This window comes from Mycteria americana, chromosome 3 (assembly GCF_035582795.1).
Source record: "Mycteria americana isolate JAX WOST 10 ecotype Jacksonville Zoo and Gardens chromosome 3, USCA_MyAme_1.0, whole genome shotgun sequence".
Classification (NCBI taxonomy): domain Eukaryota; kingdom Metazoa; phylum Chordata; class Aves; order Ciconiiformes; family Ciconiidae; genus Mycteria; species Mycteria americana.
Genome location: NC_134367.1, coordinates 59,812,370 through 59,834,525, shown reverse-complemented (window position 1 = coordinate 59,834,525; position 22,156 = coordinate 59,812,370). Strand labels below are relative to the sequence as shown.

General features: G+C 44.9%; 1 protein-coding gene across 3 annotated transcripts in view; it reads right to left on the bottom strand.

Annotated features, from left to right (window-relative positions):
* The window catches only part of RNF217 (ring finger protein 217), a 70,137-nt gene extending 60,199 nt beyond the window's left edge, over nt 1–9,938 (bottom strand). Inside the window, exon 1 of one of the 3 annotated variants that reach the window (XM_075498667.1) lies at nt 8,929–9,938. In XM_075498667.1, the coding sequence (XP_075354782.1) occupies nt 8,929–9,597 (669 nt within the window). In that variant the 5' untranslated portion in view covers nt 9,598–9,938. The remainder of the gene's footprint in view (nt 1–8,928) is intronic. The other 2 variants (XM_075498668.1, XM_075498666.1) reach the window with 2 other exon arrangements.
* Between the last annotated feature and the right edge of the window lie 12,218 nt (nt 9,939–22,156).

The following is a 22,156-nucleotide window of genomic DNA, read 5'->3' as shown; positions in this document are numbered from 1 at the left end:
AGAAAACAATACACAATGGCATCAGCATGACTAAGCTTGAGAAAGTTAAACTTCACCCCTTATATTTTCCACTACAATATCCAATATAGTTTGTACTGTACTTAATAAAAATACCACTGGGGGAAAAAAAAGGTTCACAAAAGGGGAAAGGTACTTTTATTATTATTTCAATCTGATATTTTTTATGAAAGACGTATGCAGTTTTATAAGTGCACTACAGTCTACCAGCAAGCTCGTAAGGAAAAGGAAGTGGCATAGCTTTAGAAATTTCTTTCTCTTTTCATGAAATTGTAATCTAGGAAGTGCACAGCCTTTCTCACAATTAAGTAAATAAACAGAAGCAACCATACATCCCAACAAGCTTGTCAGTGAAAATATACACTGACCTTACATTGAAGCAGTAAGGTAGCTACTAAGGTAAATGTGAACTCTAAGCCATTTCAGGTTCACTTCCAAATCTGGCTTAAACTACCGTTAAACTTCTGACCTTCTGCACTGAAATCCATAAAGTTTTCTTCTCTACGAGTAAAGTCTTGAATTTGATTTTCATCCTAATTTTTTCCTGTTTCACTTATATTAAGCAACTACTCTCAAGGCTTATTTACCTATACAATAAATGTATGTGTGCCATAGTAGAAAAGCATACATTTAAGAACTGGCTATTCAACAGGAATGCTGTTATTTTTATGTTCACGTTAACTTCCAAATAAAATTCATTTCTTTGCCTTACCAAAAATTTTTCAAGTACTTAAAATGGACCCAAAAGTTAAATAGCCTCTTCATCACTAGACAGATTTGTCACTTTTTCTATACTAGAAAAAGTCATAGGTACCTGGCTAATAAAATCCTATAGGGAAGGACTTTTTAAAAAATATAATTCATAAAGGGACTATTTTAAAAAAAAGAGCAAGAGAAACATAAGTGCAAGCAGCTAAAGCATACTGAAAGACAGATAAACCAGCGTAACTGGGTGGGCAAGTAATGCCCTTCTTCACCAGTTTAAATTCTTTTGAAGAAATTACATCCCTTACAACTCTTAATCATTTTGACAATGTACTTACATCCTGGCCATGTAAGATATGTACTTTCCTCTAGCCTAGCTGGTTTAGACAGCAGGAAGCAAGATATTTGTACAAGAAGAAGAGAGGAATGAAGGGCCAAGAGGCCCCAGAGCAGTTGGAAGAACAGTTGTTCTGGGTGGAGAAACAGAGGAATAGGGCAGAGGTGAGCTGATGGCCTTCCCAACCTTGTTTAACTCCTTAATTTCTCTTAGTTTGGGCAATTAAAACCCAACAGTTCAGTTTTCAACTAATTTCACTTTAAAATCCCTGGACTGAGTCCATACCTGCGCTTGGAAGCTCCTGGGAACAGCTGGTGGGAGCAGTGGGAGGGAAGGCACGTGGCAGACAATCTCCTCATGGCTCAGCCTGTCTTTGGTCCCCAATGCCAACACCACCGACAGACTAGCAAGGTGCAACACACTGGCTATGGGAGGCAGCTGACAAGCAGCAGGGCTTCTGCTTCACAGAAATTCCACATTTTCAAAATTAGATTTCAACCCAAACCGAAACAAAACTGGTTCTTTTTCATCTCCCACTGCAATTTCACATTCATAGGAAGTCTTTACCCTTCAAAATCAGCTTTACTATCAACACCAACAAATTCATGGCACCACTGTAGGACCCACCATTTACCCTCACCCCTTGCTACCAACATCAACAATTTCATGACACCATTTATCCTCAAGCCAGGAATTCAGGCTTTCCCCCACTAGCAAAATCCTTCCTGCAACTGTTCAAAGGTGACACCATCTTTTCTAGTCCCAACATCTCTGATCCTACAAATCAGAGTTTTAACAGAAATCTTCTTAGCTGTAAGAAGAACAGCCACTCTTTTTCCCCTTCACTCCATAACAGCATGGCTAAGAAACCATTCCAGCTCTACATCTGGCAAAGACTTATCCAAACAAGAGGAAGTCATAGCTATCCATGCAGAGTAAGCTTGCAGCTGCTTCTACACAGGGAACAAACATACCACACTAAGTGGTGGGATGTTGTCGTGGTTTAGCCCCAGCCGGCAACTAAGCACCACACAGCCGCTCACTCACTCCCCCCCCCGGTGGGATGGGGGAGAGAATCGGAAGAGCAAAAGTAAGAAAACTCGGGGGTTGAGATAAAGACAGTTTAATAGGCAAAGCAAAAGCCGCGCACGCAAGCAAAGCAAAGCAAGGAATTCATTCACTACTTCCCATGGGCAGGCAGGTGTTCAGCCATCTCCAAGAAAGCAGGGCTCCACCACACGTAATGGTTACTTGGGAAGACAAACGCCACCACTCCGAATGTCCCCCCCTTCCTTCTTCTTCCCCAGCTTTATATACTGAGCATGACATCATATGGTATGGAATAGCCCTTTGGTCAGTTTGGATCAACTATCCTGGCTGTGTCCCCTCCCAGCTTCTTCTGCATCTGGCAGAGCATGGGAAGCTGAAAAGTCCTTCACTAGTGCAGCAACAACTAAAACATCCCTGTATTATCAACACTGTTCTCAGCACAAATCCAAAACATAGCCCCATACCAGCCACTATAAAGAAAATTAACTCTATCTCAGCTGAAACCAGGACATATGTTGACAGAGTATCTAGGCCTACAGACACTAGGACAACTAAGCAGTATTATCATTCAAGAACATTGCACAAAACTAGTTTTCTTTAAAAAGAATTTAAAAGTATTTCCAGCAATGCTTGATTTTGTAAAATTTTGTTCCAAACTTAAGTTTTGGCCCAAACTGGATCCATCAACAAGCATTCAAGAGGGACTAAAACCCAGCTATACGCCTAGTCAACTTTAAAGACTAATGCTTACAATCTTAAAGATACTTGGGTGTCATCCTGAACTGTGACAGTAACCCTTGGGCAGCTGGCTACACAGCAGCATTTCGGCACTGGCAGTGCATACAACATGTCAGGAGAATAGGAATGGACTTTCAGAAGCTGTTTGCTGAAAATGACAGTGAAGAAGTTCGGGTGCTCCTGCACCTTACAGGCTGCTCACAGCTGATGGACCAGGTCTATCTGCCTCCTCCTCCTACTCAGGAACCTTACAGTGGCTGAAGTGGCTGGTTTGGTTTAGAAAGCCTGTAATCTAGCAGGTAATATATTCTCTTCTCCTCCTTCACCTCTCTTCCTCCTTTGGAAACTTCTGTGTTCTTGCAACATCAGCTGGAGGGTGGTCGCTCACCCTGCCACCACCTCCTGGTAGCCAGTCTGCAGCCATCCTGGCAACTCGCTAGCTAGCATTAGAACACAGTTTTGGATTAATAACCCTTGCAAACAGAGAGCTTTTCCCCCAGTGAATGACAGTGGCCCTTCTGAGCTCTGGTTTGACTCAGGGCACAAGCAGCTCATTAACCAAGAGATGATTCAGCACTTGGTGCCTACATTTCTGCTGGCTGGTTTTCATCAGCAACCAGACTACAGCTTTGAAGGTGTATCATTTATATGATACCATCAGACACCTGCAGAGGCTCACAGGTGTCAGGTCCCTCCGGCTCCAAGCCAGGACTAGTTTTAGGCAACACAGCCTGCTCCTAAACTCTCCTCTTTGCTACGTGGTTTCATAATCACATTCCCCATAAAAATCCTGACTGCAACAGTCCACTGCTTTTTTCTCCAAGTCTTTCAGAAAGAGATCATGCACAGAAAAGAAAGGGGTCGAAAACAAGATGTTGGGCCACAGAGAGAGGAAGACTGGTAACAGGTCCCGGGCAGAGGGAAGACAAGCTCCACGTTTCATCCTCAGGAGAGGAGAGCAGGATTTTAGTCCCACCAAAACCAGCCACGCACAAAACGCCGTTGGATGCGGCCCCTCCCCACCCCCAACAATCCCTTCCAATTTACTCATGGCCACTAATCTTGTTAGACTTCCTATAATTAAAGCACCATAATATCTGATTGAGAATATAGTATGCTGTTTAAATTAACTCACCCAAAGTCCTTTAATATAAGAATGACTGCTCCAAGAGAATTACAAGATTTACAACATAAAGCATCACTAATGAGTATAGGATCAAAACTGGATTACCAAGTTTCCCAATTTGCATGTAGAAAAAGCAGGCAGTCAAATCACCAAGGTTTCTATAAAACTTTTACAGCCACTTCATAGGAAAAGTGAACCAAGCATAGATACAATTATATATATATAGCTTCAAATATTTATTAGAGAACACATTGTACTTTATAGATATTAGGAAACAGCAAATGTTATTTTGGTCTAGTCAATACTTGCTAAAAAGTGAGGAGTGAGATTGATGTTCCGAATAGCACTTGTCAGGTTTACAGATTAGGGAGATGAGAAAACACATATAAACCTTAGCCCTTCTACCAGTCTGGGATAAGTTAAATATAAAAACCTAGTTAAACTTTAGGTCGTCTTCCTCTCTTCTTAAGTCAAAAATTCTTCCCGTACCTATTTGTTTATTTTTAAAGAAAATTTCCGAACAAACCCCACCATCCCCCGGACACACAAATGGACAAAAAGCAGAACCAGGCGCAAATACTCCCTCTGACTCAGACGTACAAGCAGCCGGGAGAGGTTAGGAAGTGAATCACTCATTTAGCAAACCTATGTGTGCACACAGTTCCTGGAATAACCCGGGTTTGGTGCCATGTTAAATGGAGAGGAATATGGGAAGTGAAGGAGATGCAAATGCAATATTACATCTGTAAGACTGAATATCCCAGTTCTTCCCGCCCTGTCCCCAGTTTGTAAGCTGCATGCACAAGTGTAGAAGCCCACAGCTCCCAGCCGAAGGGCAAATGGTTCTTCCACCCTTCTGACCCCGACCTCACTTGGCACATACCTAGAGCCCATGGAGATGGCCTCTGTGAGCAACATGGTCCTGGAAAGCACTAACATTTCAAACATTCACACTCTTCAGCCTCATCCATTTCACATTCACGATTAAGCGTAACAAAGAACTGCTTTGGGGTGCATCGATTCCTGGAGACAGGGCTTGTTGGGACCTGACCCAAGCTCTGTTGGGACCCACACCAGGTCCTGAGGTGCAAGAGCCACAACCTCTTTCATGCTAACCCATCACCCATACTTACCCCTCCCTCAATTTCTCTGGGTCCAAGAGAATAGTCATAGAAATTTTTTTTTTGGTGAATGGTAGATAAACTGGTCATAGTCAGACCCTGAAAAGCCCTGAGGGGTCTGCGAGTATTAGGCTGGAAGAAAGAATAGCTAAATTGAGGCAGAGGTAAAGTTACGCAATTTACCAAAAGTCAGGCTCCAGATCAGCTTGGGCACTCCAGGCTCGCCTGCTAAGCTTCTGCTCCAGCCATTAAATCTTTGAAAGGGATTATGCAGCAAGGTGCCGGTGATAAGAAAGACTGGATTTGACCTCTAAGGACCTTCAGATGCGACATTCCTAAATCAATTACCCTCATTTTCCAGCATGCCGGTAACACTATGAGCTAACTCTGCAGTTGGAGTATTTTCATCTGGATAATCTTCTTTTCAACAGTGCCTAAAACTTCAGTTGATTTTCTGAGCTATAAAGGGCTCCAAGGCAGGAGTTTTGATGCTGTTCTATGTTTGCATAGAAGAGGGCAGAGTGCATTAACAGGGTTTTTATTTTGCTACTCCATTAAGCATCATTTCAGAAATCACGATGAAACCATCATCAAGAATCCAGTTTTCTTCAGTGGGAAAACACACACAGACATTACAGGCAACATAAATTATTTTAAGCGTTATACTTCTGCCAATATACTACACATTTTCAGCATGAAAGACCACTGCTTCTCCAGAGACTTAGAGTCAGCCAGTGTCCTCTCAAACAAAGGGCACAGATTGCTACTTCTCGGACAAGGAAACCAGATCTAAACAACGCATACTGCTGCTTGGGGTTTTGTTTTTCAGTTGCTTTTGTTTGTTTTCAATTTCAGGTACGTTCCTAAATCAAGCTGACTGTATCCAAACTGAAAACCTGTTAAAATTTTCAAACAGAAACAGCTTTTCAACATTTACTCCTTTTGAACTTTTGGTAAATTTTCATTTTTTCTTTGCTACATGACGTGCTACGTCTCAAAGATGAAAGGTGACTTTATTTCTATCTTATACTGCCTTTCCACTCACCCTTCCCAGAAACTCCTCTAACTGACACGGAGAAGCCTTTTCTCTCTCCTCAGGATGAGTCACAGGGTCCTTCCACGGCACAAAGAAAAGATACATCACTTCTTGCTCTCCTCACAGAAATATCATCTTCTTGTTCTTTTGAAAAAAGGAAGATAGGGGAAGAACACGTTGGACTGTTATTTGAGGGTATTTTGTTTCCTTTTTCCCTGAACAAATTTGTCAAGCAACTAAAATTCTGCCTGGTCATAACAGCATCTGTAACAACGTGCCTACAGAAGTGCACTGTGAATCTCTTCAAGATCAGTATCCCTGCTGCAGACATCCCCTCCTCTGCCTCTGTATCCCTGCCCCATCTTCTGTGCACAGGAGTAAGTACCCACATGGCTACCTGCCAAGCAGACCTTTTAACAGCTGCTGGATAAGCTTTGCAGAGTGCTCAGCAATAGTAGTGGCTTCCTTGAAGAGGGCATCCCTGCATACGCATCCAACAGCTGGCCAATGCTAAACGCACTTCATGAGGCATATCCCTGGTTCCCAGGCCAGCCAGCTGTTCCAGCCACCAAGCTGCTGGATCATCCTCCAAGAGTCCAGCCTAAACCAGGCAGAAGAGTTCTTCAGTATAGCTTTAGCTACTGGATCACATAACTTCCATAGATCACTGTAAGCTACTCTCTGTATCACTTTAGCTCACAGCTAATACTGAGCCTATTTTGGGTTTGGGCAGAATCTTGCTCCGATACAGCTTTTTCCTCAAACCTTGTAAGATACTACACCCCTTCTTATTCGAAGAAAACAGGACAAAACAGGCACATCTAGTGGCATTTCAACTACTTTAGACAAAGTATACCCTAAACCCACCTTTTTCATCACTGATTTAAAAAAACAAGGGGCTTAGATAACTGAATTCAATGTTTATGCCTCCACTGCAGACATCTGAATTTCATCATCTGAGGTCATTACTGATGACCCTGCCTGGCCATTCCTTGAAATATTTTACTACCTGTTTTAATAGGGAAGAACTACCACAATTCATTGTGTCAACTTGTAAAGCAGGCTGCAGGCACCTGCAGAAGCTAGAGAAGACCACCCTGACATCACACCACTTTGCAATTTCCAGCTTCAGAGCAAGGCAATAGTCTGACAGACGACCTCAGTGCCAAATACGAAGGTGGCACAAACATGCACTGGCAATATACTCTAAAAACTTGCTGAGAGTTTCCAGTCTACCACTTAACTGCAAACCAAACCATTCTGGGCTCTGTGCACGAAGTCTTGAGGAGACTTATTAAGTGTTCCCAAGTTTCAGTGTTACAGGAGACATACAAAACACAACTCTGCTTGTCCTATTCATCAGTTCCCACATTAAGCCCTTCCCTGTTATCTAAACACAATGAAGGTGGTCCATAAAAATGCTAGTGAGTTTACTATTAGCCAGAACAAACGCTACCAGCACTAGTAAATGCTATGTAGGCTATCAATGCCCGGAGAGGAGCACGTGCTTCACTTTGGCCAGCACGTGCAATTTCCAAGCAGTGAAATGTTCCCTGGTCAGAACAGCCCGACAACTATTTATAGCGCGTGGGGGTAGCTGTAGCCATCCATCCCGTCCCTACGCACGCAGCCCAGCGGGAGCACAGACTGCCCCAGCACAGCTCCCAGCCCCAACAGGTGTAAAAATTCATTCTACCACCACACCAACACGTCCCCACCGAGCACATCCTAAAAGTTTCTGTTAGATAAAAACATAAAGGTGGTAAGCAAAGGGTTTATTTGGTTTTGTTTTTCCCATATGCCCATACTTCTCCCATTGCTCTTTGGGTTTAGGGCATGCTTACACTAGCGGCAGAAACAATGCACAAGTGTTTTGTGATGCTAAACTAGCTACTAAAAACACCAGCGAAGACAGAGCTTTGCTTTCAAGCTGCTGATTCCGGTTTGAAACAGCAGTTTTGACTGACAAAACACTGATGAAGATATAAGCAGCCTACATGTAAGCAGCCATCTGCCCAGGATGGAAACGTTGTTGTGTTTTGTTTTTTTCCCCCCCAAAGAAGCTCTTGTTTACTGTTGTAACTGCGATTCTTCACGAATAGTGGCACAGATTTTGGGACAACAGTCCCCCCACTATTTTACTCTGGCGTAACCGGCGGAATCCCAAGCGCGGTGCACTCCGAGAGGAACAGGCCGAGCGGCTGCACAGCCCGCCCAGGGCGCGCCCCACGCCCGCGGGCAGAAGCGGCAGCACGGGCGCCGCGCGGTGCGAGGGGCTGCGGGATGGCGGCCAAAACCCCCAGCCCTTGGCTGCGGCAGCCGCCCCAGAGGCGGCTGCTAACGCTCCCAAACTCCGTTCCCTATCAGTGTTGATAGGGAACCTCCTCTTTGAAGGAACCCGGTGCCAGCCACGTAACTGCAAGAGTTTGAGAACTCAAGGAGAAAATCCTTTAGAAGATGGGGAAAGCCTGCGAATGTAAGTGACCGACCCGGCAGGCTGCGTAACAACGCGCAAACACTTCGGGAACAAACGGTCATTCAATTAGCAGCTCACACGCGGGCGGCCGCCAGGCGCGTTCCGTACGGGATGGGAACGGCTCCTTCGGCACCCACCCCGCCCCACTCCACCCCACCCCAGCCCCGCTCGCCAGGCACACAAGCCGCGCAGTCGGGCCCGCGGCGATGCTCAAACCCGCGACCCGCGCTGCCGGCGCCTCACAGCTGCCCCACAGCTGCCGCTGCCCCGCTGAAGTGCCCTCCCCCTCAGCACACCTCCGCAGCGCCTGCCGGGCCGTACCTGGGAGCTGAGGTACCGCTTGAGGCACTCCTCGCACACCGCCTTCTTGCAGCAGGACAGGGGCTTGATGGGCTTCTCCTCCAGGCACACCCGGCAGCTCAGCAGCAGCAGCGGCCCCAGCTCCCCCGCGATCAGCCCGGAGAAGGGCTCGGGCAGCAGGAACAAGTCCACCACCTCGATGCTGCCGCCCGCCGACAGCGGGTCGCCGCCCGCCGCCACCCCGCGCCGCGCCGGAGGCTGCCCCGCGCCTGGGCCGCCTCCGTCGCCGGGGCCGCCGCGGGGGGAGGCGGGGGCCGCCGCCGGCCGGTCGTTCTCCACGCAGTAGACGGTGCAGTACACGTGCCGCCGGGGGAGGCGGCGGCGGCCGTTGCCCCCCTCCGGCCCCTCCTCCGCCAGGGCCGCCGGCTCCCCCGCGGCCGGCGGCCGCTCCGGCCCGGCCGCCGCCTCCGCCTCCTCCCCCTCCTCTTCGGCCCCTCGCCGCTCGGGGCTGGCGGCGGGCGGCGGCGGCTCCCCGCTTCGCCCCGGCCCGGCCGCCCCGCCGTCCGGGGCCGGCTCTCGCGGCGGGGGCGGCTCGTCCGGGCCGGGCTCCCGCGGGGCCCCGGCCGGGCTCGGCGGCGCGGCGGCGGCGGCCGCCCGCGGGGCGCTCAGCGAGCTCTGCTGCTCCCCCATCGCCGCCCGCCGCCGCCGCCGCTCCTTCCCATCCAGCCGCCTCCCGGCCCCGCTTCTGCTTCCGGGTCCCGAGCCCCGCGCGCCGCGGCCCGCCGCGCCGAGCCCCGCGCCGCCCGCCCGCCCGCGGGCGCCGGCCGCCGCCTCCCGGCCTCCTCCCCGCGGGGCTGCGGGGAAGGGAGCGGCGGCAGCGGCGGGTGCCGCTCAGGTCAGCGCCGCCCGCGGGGTCCCGGCCGGAGCCCGACCCCCATGCCGGGCAGGACGCGGGCAGCCGCCCCTGGTACCGCGGGGCAGCGCGCCCGGCCGCGCCTCGCAGCCGCCCCGGCCCGCCCCACGCGTCACCGCCCCCTGCCTGCGGCGGCCGCCCCTGCCCGCCGCCTGCCGCCGCCCCGCTCTGACGCAGCGCTCCTTGGCCTCGCCCCTCATTCAACCGTAAACACCGCGTGCCTGCCCGCCCGCACGTCACGGCCCGGCCCCGGCCCCGCGTCTCCCCGCGCCCCCGGTCGTCCTCCCCGCCGTGTGCCGGCACCGGGGGCCGGGCTGCCCCCGCTGCGCCCTCCTCTCCTCCTCCTGCGGGGACAGCGTTTGCCGCCGCGCCCCAGAAGCCGCCTCCTGCTCGAAAGCACGGGGAGCGAAGTAAGAGGGGGCGTTGCGAAGCAAACACCGGTTTAACTTTCGTAACGCCTTTATGCTCCGAGAGCAACGTCTTCTGAACAAAGCGTGAGCCTCCAGGTAAAAACCATCCCCAAAGAAAACGGGTCACAGCGGGCAGAAGCAACGCCGTCCTCGCCGTGTGCCGTTCGGAATAACCTGTGCCTTTCAGAGCCATGTTATTGGCTCTGAGCAATGCTCTTTCAGAGCATGAAAGCCAAGCACTGAAACAAGCGACGTTCACAAAAATAATTTAAGCAGTTAAAACCGGGTGGATCCACGTAGGTCCGCAATGGTATCTGGTTATTGGGGTGCTCGCAATAAAGGGGATTAGAAGAACGTCCACGCTCTGCTCTGAGAGTCTGCCAGTATGCCAGTGCCCCTGCTTGAAGACAGTATCTCCAGACCTTGACATCATCAGTTACATCATCACATAGGGCAGATGTCGTGGAGCTGATCCTGCAACAACTGAGTAACTTAACAGGGACTGTCCCGTTTCTATCCCGAACTGTGGCTAGAGTGTTAATCAGAAGTTAATCAGTTGCTCTGCTCGAGAGGGCATGGGGCTGGGCTAACTAGAGTGAGAGGGAGGAGGAGGGCTGCAAGGGGGGAGATGACGGGGGGGGGGGATACCAGGGGTGTCTGCGTGCTGTCAGCTCAGCCCCCGTGAGCTCGTCAGCTCGGGCTCACGCAGGCCCCGGAGGACCCGCAGCAGCTCCATGCGTTTGTCTGGCTCCGTGCTGGAGCTCGGCAGCCCTCCAGCTGTCCCAGAGCGCGGGGTGTCGAGGGCACTGGATGGGGCCAGCCCAGCTTCGGAGGGCCCTGAGCGGCACTGAGGTACGTGTGCGCTCTGGAGAGGAGCTGAGCCTCCCAGAAAGCCACACGGGGAGCCTGCCCTGCCCTGCTGAAGGCTGGAAATGGAGGCACCCCAGGCTCTCTGTGTGGCAACTGGCAACATCTGCTGGCCTGGGGGCCTTTTGGCTTGAAAATGCTGTATTTCTTCCAGACCCGAGCTGACCTGAAAGTCAGTGTGAATGAATTCGTGCAATGTCAGACTGTAGTTACACCTGCAGGAAAATCATATAGAGGAATTATTTCTTTTAAACAATATGTTTATTTAGCTTTTCTTATCTGAACCTCTAGAGTTTATGTTCCCAAAGCTGACTTTGAAAATACACAGTGTAAAACTTCTAATGAATGAATAAATATCAGAATTTCCTACAACCCTGCCATTCAAGAAGCTGGAGCTTAAAGAAAAAAACCTAGAAAGACAACGTCATTGCAAGAGCAAGCAATATTGCTCAGCTGTTAATTCAGAAATGCGTGTGCTAAAGCACAGCAGGGGAAAAATGGTCCTGGGGAATTCAGGACGGCAATGCTAATCATACTCGGCTGAGGGGAAGCGTTAAGCAGATATAAGTTACAGCATTGCCCGTGCCCTACCAGACTATGGACTGAGGACTGTGGCCTGTGCCCAGCCATGGGTCCTGCTGGTCCCAACTGTGGACAGTGGGCAGATGTGCCGGCCCCAGCCGCCCCCAGTGCCCCCTCATCCTGCCCTGCTTCTGGCTGGGATGGTGAGACCAGCCATGGCTGGTGAGGTCCTGCCTGGCAGCTCCCAAAGGGGCCCCGCTGCTCCCTGCCACATGGCTCCTTGGCATATGTGTGCTTTGCAACAAGTCTTTGCCATATTCTGTATATATTGTCTCAGGCATATTACAAAGGTATATATAGTAGTACACAGAAAGAAATATTGGGCTGAGGTAAACATACCATGACCTGCTAGTACGTACTGATTGCCTTTCCCACCTGTGTCAAGCCTTCACACAGATTCATATTCAAATGACCTCAAGGAAGAGGAATTTTCAAAAAAAGACCACCCTAACCACCCACAAGCCCCCAACAATCTGACAAAATAGGGTGCTGCGTTGCATGGCACTCGCTTATTCCCCAAGAGAGCTGGTGAGAGAGGCAGCGGTCAGCGAGGGATGCTGATTCTGTTGCTCGGTGCACTGCTGGGGGGTGCCTGGGTGCATGAAGCAGGAGCCCGTACAAGGCTGAACGCGTGGTTCCCAAACAGGCTGCTCTGCTACTGACTGACAGCCTACATGATGTGTCTCAGGCTAGCTGTTGCCCAGGTTTTGAGAAACCATGAGTCAGATTTGCATCCAGAATGACTGTTGCTAAAACCTTCTTGTTTTAAAATGCGATTTTAGATCCACACATTTTACACTCTCTGTAGAGCATGTCTAGACTTTAAATGAAACCTTATGGAAGATATTAAAAAGATAGTGGCACTACTGGATTTGCATACGATAACAGATTAAAATAAATTGTAATTTAGATAAACCTTTTTCTCGACGAACTGTTTGGTTTATGAGAACTTCATCATGTTTGAGCATAGTTGTGTGAAACTGAGTCTAGTTGCTTGAAAGATTACTTTTCTCCCTGTGATATACTGCCAAGTCAAACTCCACAGAGATTCACACATTTGAGCTCTGCAAATGAGGTATGAGGAAGCAGCTGGCAGGGCATTCATTCTCTGTGAGGGATCCCCAATTTTGGAAAGCTCTATCCACCGTCGTCCTCCAGAATCTGGATTTGTTTACCTCTGGGAATGCAGCAAAGTCCATCGTTTTTTTCTTCTTTGTTAAAACTATTGGAGGGTTCGGTTTGAATAGGTATGTTTACGGGTGGTGCTTTTACTCATGCCTGATTTTTAAATTCCACGGCCGAGATCCAGGGCAGGCACTTGAATTTTCAAACAATACATGTAATTGACTGCCACAGTTCTGGTAATGCCTGAATTTAGGGTTGGTTTTTTTTTTTAATTCACACTGAACAGAGAGGTTGTGGTTGCTATTGCATCAATGAATTCAATTTTTCCCAATTTGTGGAATTTTACAAAGTATTGCCTGAGAATTTCCATCCTCCCTTTTTTTCCCTCAGTTCCTTCTTTCCTCCCTTCCTTTGTTGCCTTTAATCAAAGAGCACAAGCTTACATAAAAGTTCAGCAAAAGAAAGTACTAGGCTATGCAGCATGTAAGCAAACTGCAGAATTCATTACTACGCACAATCACTGAAGCAGTTCTATAGTGAATTTAAAAACTGATTGGATACTTTTAGCAATACAGCAGAGCTAAAGCAGGCTGTGCTGGCTGTACCAGCTATGTATATGTATATATATCTATATATCTCTGTGTGTGTGTATACACATATATAAAAGGAGAACTCAATTTCCCAAGGCTGTAGTTCTTGAGACTTCAGGAAAATTACTTTTACTAAAAATAATTAATATTTTTAGGATGAGTAATTAACATTCATTCTTCTGGGCTTATGCCTATGGCCTCTGAAGACTTCCTGTGTATAGCAGTAAGTAACTGGCAGCACGGTACTGGGTCATTGGGTGTAGAACTTACTTTTTTGGGTGGGATTCTTTTTTACCTTGCTATTAAGTGTTTTTTCAAAGTATTTAAAATTTTAATTTTCTGTTTTACCTACCGTTGCGAATGTATTCTGAGTATTTTATGAAATGTCTTTAACCAAATGTTTATATTTATTTTGAAAATGAAATAAAAATTCAGGTTGTCATGTTTGCCCCTCAATACTTGTAATTCTCACAATTCTGTACACTCCACATGTAATATATTGTCTTACATTCTCCAGAATACATCCTGTATATACCACTTACACTCTGGACATGGTCTTGCTTTCAAATGTTATAAACTGGCTATGCTGGCTTGACAGTTTTCACCAAAAAATATCTATAACCTTTTGTGACAAAGGCTTGTGGCAATGGTATAGCAGTCATGACAACAGTTTTCTGGGACTGCCCAGTGAGAACAGAACTCTTGAAGCTTCTCCTTCATCTGCAGGTCTGAATTTAGGTGGGATACATGGGCACAACTTATTTGGTGATAAAGAAGATGTAGTCATATAACTTACCTAGAAAAATCCTCCTAGCATCTGAATTATAGTATGCAAAAGAAAGTATCCTTAACAGTACTTGGTTTTAATAGTTATGCAGTATGTTTCTGCAGCTAGAAGGAAAATATAGTTATCTCCTTGGGCTTCTGTTCATCTTGTGAGGTGAAAGAGTCATGTAAGTTCTACAGAAAGTGTAGGCTAGAAAAAGGCATGCGCTAGAATAATTTCTTACAAACATCCTAATTAAATCAGGAAGAATGACTGTGTGCCTAGTTTAATTGTTACAGTATTTATTTTGAAAACAGTCTGTGCCATTATTTTTATCTAGCACTATGGAAACAACCTTCAAAATATAACTATGTATCTTGAAAGTATCTCCAGAAATTCCAATAGCTTTTGCATATGTGTTCATTAGAAACCTTTGGGAGAACATAATCGTTGGCACATCACCGGAATTACAAGATAGATATATTTACGTATGTGAGTTTCTTCAAGCAGAGAAAGCATTGCCTGAATGAATCAAACCTTTTGGACCACAGATTTGCTTACTATCCACATCTGGGCTAGGGAGAGAAAATGCTTTTCTGAAATTTATGGAACTTTCCACACAGATATTATCAACATTTTAAGTCATGTTTTAAAGGGCACCTACTACCTCGATGTATCCTCCTTAATGCTTCTCTTGTTTTGGAATGATGTATCCTACACACTTCTTCAAAATCCTCTTTTACACCTGCAACACTGTTTTTTTCTTAGTTCTCTGCCTGCATCACTAATTTTTAGTGTCTTTCTCTTTTTTCCTATCACATCTTTTCTTCCTAAAAATACCACAAAGGTCTGTGCTTAGCCTACAGCTTTGTAGACAGACTCATGACCATTTTTCTGTTCCTGATCTTGCTGAATCCAGTTTCCCATTGAGGGCTAGACTCACCAGCAGTTTAAGCTGATGGAGATGACTTCTTCCTCCTCACCCAAGTCTTTTATTCTTCCTAGATTCTTACCACATTATCATCCCTCATATCACCTGGGTTCATAACTTGGGAATTGCTTTCATCTTCAGCAAATGCAAAGAACCGTTTGAGTAGAGCAAGGTACTTGAACGGCAAACTTTTCATAGAGCAGCAGTATATAAGTTAAGTTCTTGAGGTTAAAAGTGAGAGACTGAGCTGGGAATCTCATGACCACAGATTGCTTCCCCAGGTGGGCTTATTCGCTGTTAGTCCCAGAACCACACCTGAATCAAGCTACTCTCTATGTATCCCGCAATCACCGATTTTCTCCTTAACAGCAGACAACACCTGAATGATTTATCTGCATTAAGCTGGAATGAAATGCCTCCATGCACAGCCTGGATGCGATGCAGTCATTTTGAGGAAGCTGAAGTTATTTACCACCGTCAGCAGCAGCACAGGCATGAGATCGTTCCAAACTACATCAGCATTTTTAGACTCTCCCAAAGAAAGAATCCTTCTTTACTGCATTATTTTTATTAATATGCCTTTGAAGTTATTTTTATAGTAATAGCTGGCCACAGGTTTACCTGACAACAGCACAGCAAGAGTAAATTCTGCTGAAGGGCAAATATATTTTATAGCTATTACTGTTTTAATTAACTATGCAGAATGACACACAAATGGATTGTTTTGTAAAATGAAGACTTAGCAGCTACGTTTTTGAAAATATCGCGAGTAATTCTCTGATGTGCAAATTGCTATCTTTTCCTTGTTAGCTTCAGGCCTGAAAAGCAGTTGAACATTTGTTAAAACAATTGTCTACCCTTATTACAGGATTATCAAATTATGCTTTTATCATTTTGTACTAGAGGGGTTTTATTACAACATTAATAATTTAAAAGGATTTCAGAAAATAATCAAATTAAGTAATTAACCTGATCAGACAGCAGGGATACATAGAGCTATTCAAATTAGCTATTTTTTAATTACGCTTCTTTACTTCTTAAAGCCAAATTTCAGAATGATTTTGAAGGCTTCCTTATGCTCGTCTCTGTAATTCAACCAAACACGCAGTTATCGGCAGAGGCTCCCATTACACGCTTTGTGACTCCGTAGAGACTTATCGCTTCTGCAAGGAGCCGCTGTAACAAATAGAGCTGCCTTCGCGAGCCGAGCAGGGACGGGCAGCACGGTCTCGCGGCCAGGGCGCTGGAGTGGGGGCCCGGGGGCCCCCTTTCTAATCTCAGCTCTGTGACTGACCAGCCGTGTGACCTTGGACGAGATACTCCTATATCTCTGTTTCCCCTTTTACCCTTTGCCTGTCTCAATTATTTAGACTGTAAGCCATGTGTGACAAGGAGTGTTTGCAGCTGTGGCACCGTGTGGCCCGGTGAATCCCCCGGTCTGAGGATTCGAGGTATTGCCATACCACACACAAAACGCAGTGATTTCAACATCCAGTTAATTAATAGCACATTTTATAGTTAAAAGTAAAGTTATATATGTTCAGATATTTCTCCCTATTTTTACTTCGTTTGACAGGGGAACACCACATTCACAAGAATTTCTTTGCTGGGCTGTAGTCATTACTGAATAGCATGTGTGCTGTGAGAGTTGTACATGCATAACCAAAACCAGGAACTTAACCCACCTTCAACCTCACACTCTCTTTGTGTAAGAAGACAGGAGGTTAAACATATTCCCTTGCTCAGATAATGTGTCCAGATTTCCAGTGGGATTTTACCTAGTGTACCAAAGCAAATATTTGGTAGGACAAGTGTGACAATTCTACCAAGGAAAGAAAAGCCAGAATAAAATCTAATTCACTAGCAGCAGCAAAATACTGTAATTCCTCTCCGCAAATTTATTTTTATTACTGCCACAAGAAGTAATGTCTGCTTACACTCAGTAAGTCATTCTGCAGAGTAAGATGATGCCAGTTCCATACCATCACAGGTCAAAATAAAGGTTCATTTTATGACTTTGACCCTACTTTGCAAACCTCTTGTGTTTTCCAGCCTCTGAGGTTAGCTTCACTGTAGAGGCGCCACGCTCAGAAAATCTTCACAGTTGGATGGAAAAAAGGAGGCTGAATTATGATTCTGCAAAATTAAAGTAGTGGTATATTGATTATTGTATATGTTGTATTGGTTATTCTATAGATAGTTTGACTGCAATGGGATTGAGAAGCATCAGAAATGGGAACAGGCAACAAATTGCCTTGACAAAACTTAACAGTTTACTTGGTGCAATACACATCCAATATGTGACACAACACGGTGTCAGGAGGCACGTCTTTTCTGAAGGGCTGCTAAGACATGGCAATTAACAGGGAATCAGTTAAATGATTTCCTTGAAAGGTAATTTCACTATTTTTGCTATGGACTGTTTGTTTGCATGGGGCATTCTTTGCTCCCCCATAGGTAAGCTAAAGGCTGATTCTTAAAGACTTCATTGCATACATTGAAAAAAGTGTTGGTAAATGGCATGCATTTTGCCTTAGGAATTACTGTATACAGCTGAAAACAGCCATACATTTGTACATATGCCAATAAGTCTGCACACAACATCACGTGTCTTTTTGCATGTAGTACTCAGCAGCCTTGAAAAAACTGTTCCTAAAAGTCTTTTCCTATATTCTCGTATCTAACATGTCTTGTTTTAAAACAGGCCAAAAGTAATAATATTAAAAGTGCAGGTCTTTAAAGAAAAGAAAAGTTCAGCTAGGAACTTGATACATATAGGTGAGAAACGGTTTGCACTCTCCCTACAAAAGCTGGTTTTTAGTAGCTATTTTAGAAGCACCATTAGTATGTCTTGCCCTAACAATTTGGCTGGTTGCTTGGTTTGCAGATTAAGTCAAGCCCTGAATGGAGTTATAAAAAGGAAAAGAGATGTTGAAACAATCACTGGAGTAATGAAAGGGCATCAATAAACCTCTTATCCTAGGGAAGCATAACTGGGGGAAAAAATGTAACATTTGAAGATGCTGTCTGGACAGAAAACAAAATCCTTAGGCTGTCAGAGTGGAATCTGAGACTGCTGGCAAGCCAAGGTTGTGGAGAAAGCCCTGCAGTTTGTTTTGTGGATCTGGTATGCTTATCAGCAACATAAAAAAAATCTCAAAAATGCCAAGCTATCACAGGAGCCTTCCCAAGGAGCCACTCATGCGTCTGTCTGCTGGGAAGCCAACAGTTGTGATGGGTGCTTGCTACATGAATCTCTGTTCACGAGGACAAGAGCCGAGACTAACTCACTTGATGTAGCTTTGGAGCACGAGGATATAAAGCATTGGTATAAATTTAAAACCTCAGACAAACTTGAATTAGACTCATGGAGAAAACTCTCACCATCGTATTCTTCAGTGCCAACTCAGAAGTTTCACTTTTACATGAACAGTGGCAGATTTTATAAAAAATAGTGAATATAATTGCAATACAGAGTGTTCCTTATATTAATTAGATCAGGAGGTATCTGACTACTTATGATTGCTTGACTTAGTGTGACCTCACCTGCTACTTGAATGGTTAGATCTGCTTATAAGGGAGAGTATAAAAATAAAGAGAAGAGAGCAACTGTGGGAGATCAACATATAGCCATGTAATAGCAATCAGATTTGTCTTTTAAGTTTTTGTGACCTATGAACTTTTTGCATGTGAAAAGGTCTAACGTGAAAAGGCTACTGGTTAAGCAATGCATATGTGAAACAGCTGTAGGCTTTCTTTATGCTGCTGATGCTAATGAAGTGCATTTATTGAATACTTCTTATTTTCCAATGAAAACATTTATCTGCGGTTCCTTCAGGACACAACTATAAGGTATATGGTAAATTTTTGTAAGCTAAAATTTGATCTGAACACAGCACTAACAGCATGATTTTAGATCAGTGAAATTAAATTGATGCAATTCAGAGCCAGTGAAGGTAAACTGGTATAATCTGCATCAATGCCAATGAACTTGGGCTTTTTCTGTGTGACCGTGTTAAGCATGAATTAGGGTCCTGGCTCTGCTGGAGCACTGAGGTGCCCAGAAGTGTTACCGGGAAGAATCACAGTAATTCCTGCAAACAGACCATTAAGGAAGCCGACGTGCTTCTTCCAGGTTAACAGCTTTGCTTGCAGTGCAATTTTTTGCCTGGGAGTTATACTGATGCAGTTCCTAGTGTGGAAGTAGATATGTTGGATGCTTTTATATGGGAGCAGTCTCTTCTCTTTCCTATTCAGAAAGCTTAAGCCTTTGAACTGGCAAAACTGCGTCCATGCGAATGGGGTTACAGCACTTCAAGGATTCCAGCGCAGCTATTGCCTTGCTTTCATTTAGGCAAGGTCCATGCTTCTTAGGCTGCTGAAAATGGATGTCTTGAACTTGCAGTTCAGAACCTGAGAAGATGCCTAGGCAGACAGTCACACCATTTTAACTCTGCTTGGTTGTGTGGTACAACGTGAAGTAATGCTAAAACTAGACTATCTAATCTAAGCTATTCTCAGCATTTAAATATGTGAAGCAGAGAGAACACAGCTAAGAATATGCCAACAAACTTGCCATGATTTAAAATGCCTGTTTTCCCATGTTTCTTTCTTTGGGGTGGACATATGCACAGAAACATTTGAAAACTCAGGCAGAAAAATTTTTACTTTCACATTTGTGGCTGCTGACAAAATTTCAGCTTGTGAGCTTGTTCTGGGTACATTTTGAAATCTTTATACCCTGCATTAGGCACCAATTAGAAATTGAAAGTGAAGAATAGTAAAGCTTAATTTTTTCCACATATTTCTTATGAATAATATAGAAAGTATGTGTGACAGAAAAGGATTACAGACCAATAGCACCACTTCCCCTGTAATCTTTATCCCTTTCCTGACTAAGTGCTATCTGCTAATACAAATCCCCAAGATCCTGACCTCTCTTTTTTGCTTTCCTTCCCTGCAAGCACAGTGGAGGAAATGATTCCTGTCACGTAGCCAAAGGGGGCATATTTACATGGCTCCACATGATGTGATGAGGAAATCCTGTTGCAGAGAATTCAGGAGGAAAACAAATAGGTTGCCTGCTCTGCCCCTCTTTTTTGGAAGTCCTGCCCCCGCTCCTCTACAGGTTTGCTTCCTGAATCACCACTTCTGTGACTTTATCAGCACAGATCTCTTTGTTTCTGAACTTTCTTTCTCCATTTTTGAAAGTGGAGGTTTCCAGGACATTATTCTCCTTCCTGACATCTTGCCATATATTAAGTGATTAAGTTGTTGTCTGCTGCGGATTTTTGCTTTGCAGATTTTGCTTGTAGTACTCATATTTTTTTGTTCCTCCACTGATCATCTTTAAGCTCTGCACCAAAGTAACGAACCACTGTAAGTGCTTTAATTCTGTTCTCTTCTGGGCTGGGGGAAAAAACCTCCGCTGCAGACAGGAGGGTATTATCATTTCAAATCCTAAAGCATTCGAATAGCTTTGGCTGTAGCCTAGAGGAAACCGAATATAGAAGGGTTTAACATTAGTTTTTAAATGCATTTAGTATATATATAGTACTGGTTAATATTTTATAGATTATATTATAAACGATATATAAAAACTTGGTGTGAGAGCTTTCCTCCACCTACCAAGTCGATACCTACGAGGCTGAATTCCCTTCCCTACCGGCTCCAAGATCTGTAATCAAAATCATCAGTGAACCACGTCAGTTGACTAGAAAGGAAACCTTTAGCAAATGTAGGACCCTGTGTAAAATCAACATAGAACTTATGAAAAAAAGCAATTTTATTAAATGCTCATTTTAGTAAAAGCTACGGAGTGGTTGTTAAGAAAGCATGATGCATGTGAGTATCATTCTGCAGTTTCAAACCAGGAATACGCTCCTTCAAGGGCTAAGTGCTCCTTCAGCTGGCAGCCAGGTCGCCTGTGTTTAGAGCTGGATCTGATCAGAGGCCACAAGATTAAATACAGAAGCACTTTTCCATTGTAGCATTAGTTTTACTCTACAGAGCTGTACGTTAATAGCTTTAAGCTTTGGGAACATTTAGGTCTAGATCCTGCTTCATGCCTCAGAACCATTTCTACTTTTGTGCAAAGGACAAGAGCCTATTTTAAAACATCTCTGCTTTCAGAGAGGAGTTTATCTGAACAGAAAGATTTTATGATTTATTCCAAACCCGTAATTCTACATATATGTTTTGGTCTGTGTCTCCCATTTGTATGGTCTTTCAGAAAGACATAGAAGGGACACAGCAGGCCTCCAGCGATTAAATAAAATTTACCAAGATCAAATGATGATGCTGTGTTCTGCCTTTTGCCAGTCTCAGGATATGGAGAGTCAGATCCAATTTCCTAGTCTGGCATCTCCAGCGTGGCAGTAATTTAGAAACACAAAGAACTAATAGTCAAAGCCTTGTTATACCAGTCAGAGAGATTGTGCAATCATTATTTGCTTCATTTTTTTAGTGTTTTTCTTCCTTCCAGTAATACTGGAGTTTATCCAATGCCAAAAACATTTTTGACCTGCTTAAAGATGTTTAGGCTGAAAACCTGACATTTTGTGTTTAAGGTAAGAACTACTAGAAGGATAGAAACTGTTGGGGAGCAACCAAGTCCGAGTTCCACGGTATAAAGGTGTTGAACCTTATAGAATAGAAACCTGTGGAATACGATAAATGTTTCAGGAGAAAAAGCAATTTTTCTCCCTAAAAATAGTAAAAAATAGGAACGGCCAAAAATACTAATGACCTCTCATTCTATAGTGCAGCTCTTTCCCCCTCTCTTCTCCAGAGTGGAATGTGAAAAGAGGTAGAAGGACTACAAGGGCAAAAGGCAAATATTAAATGTATAAACATTCTGGAGGTTTTTCTTATTTTATTGAAAAACCCCAAAACACTCAATAAATTTACTCACATTTCCTGTTGCAAATTTTTGTTTTATTAACAGATCTCTCTATCTCAGAAGGTGAATGAAGCTTAGAGATGAGACAATGAAAAAATACAAGAGCTGCAGTTCTAGTCCTGCCTTAGAATTTTAAAGGAAAAAAAACCCCTATTATAATTATG